Here is an 11237-nt window from a genome sequence, read left to right as displayed (position 1 = left end):
GGACTATGATCTATTGTTCACTAGAGGGATCAGTGGTACTTAAGGAGTTAGATATAACTATAGAGGGAAAACGGTAATTTGACTCAGCTGTACTTACGAGCAATTTGTGAAGGGTCATCGTACTGTTGATTGGTTATATCCAATGGACACATAAATATATCTGTAGTGCGAAGAGTGCAGTTGTCGGTCTTTAGTAGAGTGACCGACAGTTAACAGATGGTGGATAATGTAATTAAAGAGAGTAATTAATTATTTATGTACTATTGAAGTTTCAAGCTACAGGTCCATAAAGTCCCCTTAGTATCTCAAAAGGATTTAGTTAAGAATTATTTTTTGTGTTAATTTGAATTGTACAAATTAATAAGAGGGATTTAATTATATATGATATAATTAAATTGATTCAATTATATATGATATAGTTGTTATAATATATTTGATACATTGTAGTTTAATTGGAGGAAATACATATTTGAATGAGATTCATAAATATTATCTATGAATGTGATTCATGGTTATTAAATTTAATATAAATATGATTTATATTAAATGTCATAAAATAGAGAAAAGAAACTATGTTTATATTATATGTGATACAGTATTAAAACTATAAATTATATGTTATATTTGATATAACATATAATCTAATATAGATATAATATGATAAGTTAGTTATCATATTTATTTATGTTATTTTATTATTTTTGAATAATAACTTCCCTCTTTTCTCTTGACCCACCTTAATGGGTGGTTCAAGAGGAATAAAAGAAAAATGTTTTCTCTTCTTCCTCAACGGCTTGTACATTGTTTTGTTGAATGATTGAGACTTTGTAGAAACATTTTGTGTGTTTTCTTAATCTTCTTCCTCCACACTCAAACTATCTCTTCTAACCAAAATAGTCAGAGCCCACCACTCCTGGGTTCTCACCCCGAGAATACTAAAGGCTTATTGTGGTAGTGTCCTCTTTGTTTGGTTCGAGAAAATCTTGAAAAAGATCTTCAAGAGGTTTCTGTGTTTGTAATTGTTTGAGGGAGTTACACGAAGAAAAGTTCTTCATGGGTATTGTATCTTGAATCCTTTATTTCTTGTAAAAGCATACTGTAATTTCTTTTGAATGCATATCTTGTATGTTTACTGTAAATTATGTTTTCAATAATTAATGGAATTTGGACGATCCGTTTCCGCTCAAGGATCTCCTTTAATACGAGTTCCTTCAAAAGGGATGCGGGTCAATGGACCTGGTGGATGGTGAAAGGATGGGTTAATAGACTTGCTGGAAGGTGGACGAATGGGGTCACGGAACTCAATGGATGATGGAGGAATGGGATCACTAGTCTCGATGGAATCCACGCCTAAACCCTACATCATTTACGAAGTATAATTAGGTCAAACACTACATGTAATATATTTACATTAGAACAAGTTCAATATAATATTATGTACCCGACACAAGAACCACAGTAAGCTGGTGATTGTTTGTACACGGCCTAAAGGACACTCAAGTCAGACTTCACATCTTTCAAGTCAGACTTCACATTGTCCAATTTATGCTCCACCATAGACACTCTCTGGTCTATGTCACGGACTAATGTACGAATGCCTACACCCCTCATAGGCTCTAAATGCGATGTGTTCGGCCGAGGTGATAGTTTCTCCTTAACTGGGGGCACATGCTCGTCAGTAGGGAGCTCATGAGACTCATTATGAAGAGGGTAAGTCTCATGCTCATTAGTAAGGAGCTCGTGAGACTGATGCTTATTGTGTTTTGGCTTATGGGATCGATGCTCGTGACTATGAGCATCCTCATCATGATGTGATCTGCGTGTCTCTGAGGAGCTCGTTTTAGCATCAATGCGTTCGTATATAGGTCGTTCATCAATTCTAGTGTCCCTATACCACCTTTCCCTATCCAACATGATCAGTGGTGTAAGTGTGATCCTTGTCTGTACAAAAAAATGAAGAATTTGTTAGTTATATGTGACATTCACCTTAAATCTAAGTAAATATTGATATAATACACTAACCTCATTGGATTCAAACACATCTCGCTATATTGTTCTGGTCGGCAGTGAGTATGTACACTCCCATCTAAAGAATCAAGGTATGGCATGTCTACTCAGTCAGGTTTCAACTTTTTCGATAACCGTTGATGATCTCGTATGCCCACACCTAACATAATTCATAAACAATTATAAAAAAAGAATAAATAGTAAGTGATTTTGTAACTAAAATAAGTAGATCTCATATGGCCAATGAATGGATATTACCTAGAACACATGAGGAAACCCTGGTAGGTTGTACTTGACAATTTAGTTCCTATTATTCTTGGACCTTTTTTTTGTAGTTATCTGCCTTACTACTCAATCATCTTTGTAGTCTAAGTAACGTCTTCTCCCATAGGACGTTTCCCTAATCCATGTAATTGAATTAATTCAAATCCTCCACCTCAATTAATAAGGTCTTGTCGGCATTGGCTCTCGTCTTCTCCTTCCCCATCGTACCCAATTTAATGTAATATACCAATGCCATCTTCACAACATCCATGTCGTTCTCAAACTCCATGTTCTTGTACACTATTTCTAAGGTACCAATGTAAATGTCCCCCATAAAATCATTCTTAAATTACCTACTACGTAGTGATCCAAGTGCTTCACCCTTTCTCACAACTGTTGAATTAGGTGATCGTTACTATCCCGTCATCAATAGGAATTCTTCTTTGGAGAATGTTACAATGGTACCATTCAAATCGAAGGTTATTGCATCCTTCCTATTGTCTACAACATCCCTCAATAGAATGTAGTGGACCAATGGATTATTGAAGATAATGTCCATATCCACGATCACCCAAATGCCGTCTCCTTGAAGAGGGCAAGATGAGTGGGAGTAAACTTCTCTTTCATTATCTTGTTAGGTGTCCCAATGTGAGAGGATAAGCTGGTCGCTTGACTTGGAAAACAATTATGGGGAGGAATCTTAATTGTCTAGCCATATTGCTTAGAATAACAAAAAAAAAAAAAAAAAAAAACCCCATAAAGTAAGCATTCTGTTCAATACTCGATATTCAATTCACGATACATGATATTCAGTACTTGATACATGATTGCTTGATACCCGATACACAATACATGCTACATAGTGTCCCTTACTTGCTACATTACATGTGAATATAGTCGACTATCGAATATTCAGTTTTATTTTCCACGTCATGACTTATCCTACCAAAATCCTAAACTCTAGACGGTCCGAAATACCAGAAATATGAAAATTGAAACGAAAAAAATTCAAGCTCTAGCCAAACTTGCAAGATATGCAAACTGAAATGAAAATCGTACCGATTGAGTATCGAGGAATATGCAAGTACATGTCGAGGAACATGATGTCAAAATATAATAAACAAAGAGACGAATGATACCAAAATTTAAACGAAGAGAATAATATTACTTGATGCAGAGAGAATCAAGAAAGTTTCGAGTGTAGAGGTGCAGTCGTCGAAGGATATAAAATCGGAAGACGAGAGAGAATAGTCTGAGAAATGAGTTGAAGTGGTGAAATAATATGGCTATGATCGAGTATACACGTGTTAATTGTAGTCGTATCGAGTGACCATGCATCTGGGTATCGAGCGACCGTGCATTGAGGATCGTGTGACGAGCAAACGAGGATCGAGTTACGATTCATTGGGGATCGAGTTGGTAGACGTGCAGGTGCATCTCAGGGGCAAAGCAGTAAAATTACACGTGGATGATGTCAGCAGAAGACCACTTTCCATTACTTTTCTATAGGTGGGCATTTTTCATTTGGGCCTCCAAAATGAGGCCATTCGTACAAAAAAAAAAAAAAACCCTTATTGTTAGTTAGTTTTGGAAGAAAACTGATGATACAAACTCGCTTTAAAAGTTTAAAGTATTTTTAGAACTTTTAAAAATTTAAGGATATTTTTGACAAAGTATAAAGTTATTATTATTATTTTTTAATAATTTAGTATAAAAAGTATAAAGTTCAAAAGACATTTTTTTTTTATAATTTAGTATAAAATAATCTATCATAAAACACTTCCACAAAAATAATAATAACTATTTAGGCTTAAAGTCACTCACAAACATGCAAAAATAATAATAACTATTTAGGCTTAAAGTCACTCACAAACATACCTTAAGCAGTTTAAAATATGGTCATAAAATTCATTTTCAAAGTATAGAACCAACCACTAAGTTAGATCAACTTTTAGTAAATCACTAATAAACAAACCTCTTTTTTTATACTTATTATGAAATCACTCCTTCCCTCGTCTGTTGTAAAGAAAAATTTTCCAACCTAGAGTAGTATCACATGGAGAAGAATTTTCATCAATGTATCCATTCCTACTTCTCATTTATCATTATGGGGTATTTAGGGTAAGATGTGGAATAATAAATAAGGATGGTGAAATTCCCTGCGAGTCTCCAACCCAATTGGAGTGGAGAATCCCAATTTGATCGAGTACGGGGTCAAACCGGATATTTAAATTAGGTCCCAGTCGAGGGGCGGGGAGGGAATCCCCACCCTATCCTCGACCCCGCCCCCGTCTCAAATTTTTTTAATTGTTAATTTATGTGTATATGTATATATAAACTACTAAAATAGTAGCTGAAAAGCTACCATTTTAGCTTTAGTTTTTTTTTTTTTCTAATTTCAATTTTTAATATAATAAATTTAAATTTTATTAAATTTATAATAAAAAGTATTAAAATATTTTTAATTTTTAATTTAAATAAATATATGTAACAATAATATTAATTTCTTAAATTTAAATACTAAATTTAGTAATAAAAATAGTAAAATAATAAAATAAAAAGGGAAGAAAATAGTAAAATAATAAAATAAAAAGTGAAAATTTTTCCGGGACCCAAATCCCCAATTGGGGATTACCAACCCCCAAAATAGAGAATGGGGTGGGGATGGGGATTAAGAATCCCACGAGGACAAGAATGGGGACTGTATCCCCGCTCCGTCCCGACCCTATTGTCATCCTTAATAGTGAGGAGTAAGAAGTTATAAAGTTTATGAAATTGTAAACTCGTGAGACCCATAATAAAATAGTAAAATAAAAAGTGAGAATTTTTCCCCGTGGGACCCAAATCCCTAATTGGGGATTCCTCAATCCCAAAACAGACAATGGGGTGGGGATGAGGATTAAGAATCCCCACGAGGACGAGAATGGGGACTGCATCCCCGCTCCGTCCCGACCCTATTGTCATCTCTAATAGTGAGGAGGAAGAAGTTACGAAGTTTAGGAAATTGTGAACTCCTGAGACTCACAATATAAGAAATTGATAAGATATAAAATTAACGTTTTTTAGTAATTGGAACCACCAATTCCTTCGGCCAAATAAGGGGTTGAGTTCACAAATTCCTACTTTCCTACTAATTCACAACTCTTTGGGTTAAACAATCTATAAGATTTTTCCCGCCCTTCACGAGCCCACATCAACAATTCTTTCACATGAAACTTATCATGCTTTATATACTCATTCTACTACTTAAATTAGATAGGTCTTTTGATGCAACCAATTGAAGGTATATTTGACCAAATCTATGACCAATTATCAGAAAACAAAAATCCATTTCTAGTGTTGAGAGAAGACTCAAGAAGTTCTTATTTCAAAATATAATTTAAAGGATGACCCTATTTTATTACAATCCAAAAGTGTCTATTTAGCTACAGGAAATGAACGATATCTAAATTAGTCTAAAACAGTAATTAAATACAAAGAAATCTAAAATTGTAACTAAAATAAATATTAACTAAATTTGTACAAACGATTTCTCCTCTTCATCTTCTTGGAATATCTACACTCTACTGTCATTGCTCATTCTATCAAAGTGAGCAGAATAGGTCAAGTAATAACAATCTTCATTGTTCAGCTAAACGTTTTTTACTCACCATTTTTTTTTCTTATGGTAGACATGTAATCCTTCGAAAATTTTCTCATAATGATAAAAAGTTACAATTATCATGCATTCACAGGAGACAATTTTGTCACAAACATCAGGAAATACATCCCATCAAAGATGATTTTGATTTTGGAAAAGACTTTATTTATTATACAAATTTAAAAAGAAAAGTAAATGGTTGAAGAAACGAAACAAACTATCAATTTACTCTATCCGTCAAACTTGTCAATATCAAATTCAGAATCCACAAATAATCCTCCTTCGTTTACCTCATGATTTCGAAAACAAAAAATTTCTAGAGATAATGCGAAAATGATGCGTGTGGGAGTGAAAGATAGACCCAATAGGCTCCACATTCTTCTAATTTTTTGTGTTCCCTAAATATGAACGTAATATTTAACTTTAGAGTCGATTTGACATTAGAATTTCGAAAACAGAGAAGTCAAGAAAGTAAACAAAAAGTAAGGAACTTGGCTAATTGAAGATTAAATGTATATGTGTTGATCAGAATTTGTACCAAGTCAGAAACGAAAGTCCTAGAAGGAAAAAAGAAAACAGAATACAAATATGGTGATGAAATTGATTAGCAAGAATCAATACTGCCGTACTGAACAAGCAACCACCTGCGCCCATTGTTTCAGCCTTGCTTTCACCGTCTGCGGATTCTCCCCTGAAAACCGAATTCGAGATTTCCCGATGTCCAAACAGATAAAATCAAAATCAAAATCAAAACAGTTTTCACCATTCAATTTAACAAGGGGTTATAAACTTATAAAGAAGGTAACATACCGTAACTGATTATGGCGGCGGGGCTGTTTACAGAAGAGGGAGAAACAGAGTCAGAAACAGGGGAAGAGCAGAGAGACGCCGACGAGTTCGAGAGAGTGCGATTGTACTGCTTGTTGACAGCGTGGTAAAATCCCAACGCTGGAAAAGTTTCACAGAGTCGAGGGTCCACCTCCGGTGAGTTGAATCCAAAACCCAACTCGACGCAGGCCTTGAGTTCTTCGAGGTCGTCGTCGGTCACGCTCTTACTCCGGCGCATCTTGCTTTGGGTTTTGCGGCGGAGCCAGGCTTCCTCACGGTCAGCATCAGGCGACCAGGAGAGCTGCTTGTAGAGTGGGAAAGGGCGTGTTAAGGATGAAGGCGGTGGGCGGTGGTCGGCGGAATCCGACATGTGATGCACCGCCGGGGGTCCGGAGACCTCGCCGGAGAGAGGAATTGGAATCGATAGGGTAAAGGGGGGATTTGTTAAGGGAATAGAGGAGAAAGGGGAATATAGGGAGCGTCGTGTTGGAGGCGGTGGTGGTGGTGGTGGTGGGCCAGGGCCAGAGGTAAAGATTTCAACTTTGGTTGGTCCTCGTCATGCTGACCTGTCGCCGTTGGGCCTTTTTTCCCAAGTTTGTTTCTTAATTTTTCCGTGAAGGTAAGAAATTCAAAATTCCCTTTCTTTCCCAAGAAAATGCAAATTTGTCTGATTCTTTGTGCGATCAACTTTCTTATAAAACCGTCTCCCATAATTTTGCAAATTTAACCACAAAATCATTCCACAATTTTGGAAACAATTACTGCACATTGCACGCTTACCATTTTTGTTTCTCTTTACTGCAGTAGCTTCAATATTTTTATTTTTGTGTTGGTCAACTTTACATCATTTTGGATTTAGAAGTATCTAAGGAGACCGGGATGGGAATTTTCCACAAGAAATTCGTAGAGATCCGGCTTTGTCGAAAATTCTTTCCCTTTTAATTTTTTTTAGAAAAAATCAATTAAGTTAAATCATCAATATGAAAATTTAAATAGTTATATTTCTCATTAATTTTTTTTATATGATTAATTCTAAATTGGCAATTTAAATTTAAATAAAATTATTATAATTTTCTAGTAAAAAGAAATAATTACCAATCAAATTATTCACATATAAATTTAAATATTCAATTCAAATATATTGGTTATCTTGACGATTAAACAATAAAATATGAAATTTAAATAGAATATAATAGTTTGATGTATATGATTAATAGTTTATTTTAATGATATTTTAGTATAATTGAATTATTATTAAAAATAATGAGGTGATTTTTTCTTCTTTTGACAATATGTAAGATGGGAGAAACTAACATCCGACGTTATATTTAACCGAATGAAGATTAGGACAACGAAATATCCACAATAATGAAATGGTTCTTATCATTTGGATAATAGTATGGGAAATAATGCTGTAATAAACAATCACATATAAATTTTGTCATTTCTATAACTAGACTTGGTCTTATTTTCACAATAAGACAAAGTGCATCAAAAGTCCAATGCATGTAAACTTTTATTATTATTATTATTATTATTTATGGAAATTCTTACTTGACCGCGTATTTTAACAATGGTTTAGTAATAATGTAAAATAAAGAAATAATATATTTATGTTCAGTCCAATATTAGGTGTAAAATGGAGGATTCCGTACTCTTGAAAGATATTAAAAAGTGTGTTGAAATATTTATTAAAATAACGTAAGAAAAATGTATGTAGGTGAGAATGTTTGGAATCATAGGGCAGAGCCAGAATAACAACCAACAAAAATAAAGAATGAATATGAGTAAGGTTGGCAACCAAATGATAGGAAAATATATGGAAAGTTCGCCACTGACAAGCTTATAATTTACATGTATTAATAAACAAAAAATACTTTATAATATATTTTAGAAATAACAAAATTTTTTGTTGCGTCAAGGAAAAGAAATTGGAGATAGAATCAGAAGGATCAGAATTATTGTAAGAATTAAAAAAGAAATAAAGGAAAAGAGAAATGGGAGTAAATATGAATAGGTGGCAGCAGAGTTGGAGTTGCTTTCAATCAAAATTTAAAATAATTTGCAATTGCCCATTTGGCAATTGGCTCATTCGAAGCCGCCTTGACTGACGGATAATGAGTACTTCAAGGCCATTTCCGTCATTTTACATTTTAATTTGGTCAATATATTTCATTATTCTTCCTCGTCCATATAATTTCCTTTTTATATCCAAATATATAATGAAGAAATCTTTTCAATTTATTGCCAGGATTTTATTTAAGATGTTGATACTAATCTGATATTATTCATTTACTTGTTTACTTGTAGGTTAAATTTGAGTGGGAATATTTTTGTAAGCCAAATTTGAGTGTAAACATGTGCTTAATTTCTCGTTAATGTTTCCACATTTTGTAGTGGGATAGTAGATTTTAGTTACCGATTTTGCTTGCTTATTTTCAGTGGTGTACATAGTTTCGGTTGGGTCAGGTTGAAAGATTTTTGTGGATCAACCCAAAAATTCGGGTCGACTAATAATGAACTCTATTAATTCTTTTTTGGAGGGTCAACCCAACCCAACCCAAAATTTTCAGGTTGGGGCGGATTGGGTCACTGTTCTGTTTTTTTTTTTGAATTTTTTAACTTATTTAATATATATATATATATATATATATATATATATATATATATATATATATATATTCGAGACGGTTCGGGTTGACCCGACCCTGAAATGAGGTAACCAAGACCTAACTCGAATTTAATATTTTTTTAACATTTTTAACCCAATCCAACCCAAAATAAAATCTAACCCAACTCAACCCTTGCGGTTTGGGTTTGGAAGTCCGAGTTGGTTGGATTACTTAGTTTTTTGAACACCCCTACTTATTTCTTAGTGGATTAGTGATGTTTTTTTATTTATTTTTTATTTTTTTAGTACCATGACATAATAGGAAATTTAACTTTCAAATTTTAAGATTGAAAGTTATGTCAATTATCGTTGAACTAAGTTCATTTTAATAATGAATTAGTGATGTTAGATAAACATAAAATGAGTATTCAATTAATTAGTGAATTAGGCTATGTTTGGAATTGTGTTTACTCGGGTAAAAAGTGATCGTGATTTAATTGTTTAGGTTATTTAGTAAATTTGAGATGTTTATTAATTTATCTAAAATTATTTATTGATCTACTCTTTTCGTGTCCTTATACTAGATTTTGAATTCAACTTCTCTGAAAAATTTAACATCTTTAACTAAAATTTAACAAGTTAGAAATAATAGTTTATGTCTTTTTTTTAGAATGCGATTAAAATCTCACATTGGTTAAATAAGAAGATGATCATGAGTTTATAAGGAAGGACAAGTATCTCTAATGGTGTGAGGCCTTTTAAGATGAAACTGAAAGCAAAACCATGAGAGTTTATGCCTAAACTACACTATATTATACAATTATGAAGATAGTTCGAAGGCCATTGTCCTTAACATTTTCTTCCACCTTTATTGATCAATATCAACCACGAATTGATTGATTTGATTTTTTTTATAACATTTTCTTGTTCAACTTTTCTCAAATAATTTAGAGGCAAACAAGATTATTTTCATTTTAAAACATATAAATTTTTTAAATAATTATTTTGTAGTAAATTTGATGTAAAATATAGATAAAAAATTATTGAGATAATATGTTTACTTCTGTATTATAGCTAAACCATAGCAATTTGATATTAATTTATCAAACAATATAACATATCCTTTCAGGTTCAAAATTGAAATTTACCAAACACTATTTCTGTTTCATATCAAGGTTGATTTTTCTCAAAGCACTACTCCTAACAATTACTTTAAAAGCTACAACAATCCCAATCTAAGTCTTAGTCATTATTGTTTATTATTATATTTATAAATATACTATATAATTTTCATTTCAATGAATAAAAGTTTTATTTTACAATTTTTCTATTTATTTCCACTTTGTTATTCTCTTCATTTTTGTTATACTGAATTTCTTAGACAATTGCATATCTTGTTGAAAGGATTGTGATCGAATAGAGTAAGATAATAAATAAAATAGATTGAGGATAAAAATAATGAAAAAAAAGAATGAAAGAATAATACACAGTGATTTTGTGGAAAGCCCCTGTTGGAATGTATTGAATTTGTTTGTTGGTGCTTCGAACAACCAAGTACAGGGTCTTTATTTATTTGTAGTGATTTACTTATGACCTTAAGGTTTAGAGTAGTGGGCTATATAAACTCTCTAACCCTAGAGACGTCATTTGGTGTATTCAGAAAACATTCTCTTTAATAATACTTTCTCCCTCTACCCTGTGCACGTAACTAACACACCGTTAGTGAACCACGTATATCTATGTGTTGATTATTTTTTTACGTTTTTTTTTATTCTTTAATTGCTGATTACATAACAACTCCTAACAAATTAGGGTTAAAAAAATACGGGCAAAGATAGAAGAATTTCCCTATATAAAAATAGGAGTTACAAATATTCTTTCTTATAG

The 11237-nt window shown here is 32.7% G+C and overlaps 1 protein-coding gene across 1 annotated transcript; it reads right to left on the bottom strand.

Moving 5' to 3' along the window:
• Window positions 1-6383: 6383 nt before the first annotated feature.
• LOC120072737 (uncharacterized) lies at window positions 6384-8728 on the bottom strand. The gene is made up of 2 exons (XM_039025211.2): window positions 6722-8728; window positions 6384-6602 (listed from the first exon to the last, which is right to left on the bottom strand). Exons 1-2 carry the CDS (start codon window positions 7107-7109, stop codon window positions 6526-6528), a joined length of 465 nt encoding a protein of 154 aa, XP_038881139.1. The 5' UTR covers window positions 7110-8728; the 3' UTR covers window positions 6384-6525.
• Between the last annotated feature and the right edge of the window lie 2509 nt (window positions 8729-11237).

The sequence above is a fragment of the Benincasa hispida genome, chromosome 3 (assembly GCF_027475165.1).
Source record: "Benincasa hispida cultivar pf3 chromosome 3, pf3_genome.v1.1, whole genome shotgun sequence".
Taxonomy (NCBI): Eukaryota; Viridiplantae; Streptophyta; class Magnoliopsida; order Cucurbitales; family Cucurbitaceae; genus Benincasa; species Benincasa hispida.
The sequence above is the reverse complement of the archived record's forward strand: the minus strand, read 5'-3'. Positions and strand labels throughout refer to the sequence as shown.

What these genes read in the sequence shown, in the direction of transcription:
- LOC120072737 (XM_039025211.2), bottom strand. Translation starts at nt 7,109, where the DNA reads ATGTCGGATTCCGCCGACCACCGCCCACCGCCTTCATCCTTAACACGC. An exon ending in CGCCGCCATAATCAGTTACG is followed by an intron (nt 6,603 to 6,721) that starts GTATGTTACCTT and finishes TTCGGTTTTCAG; the next exon opens with GGGAGAATCCGCAGACGGTG.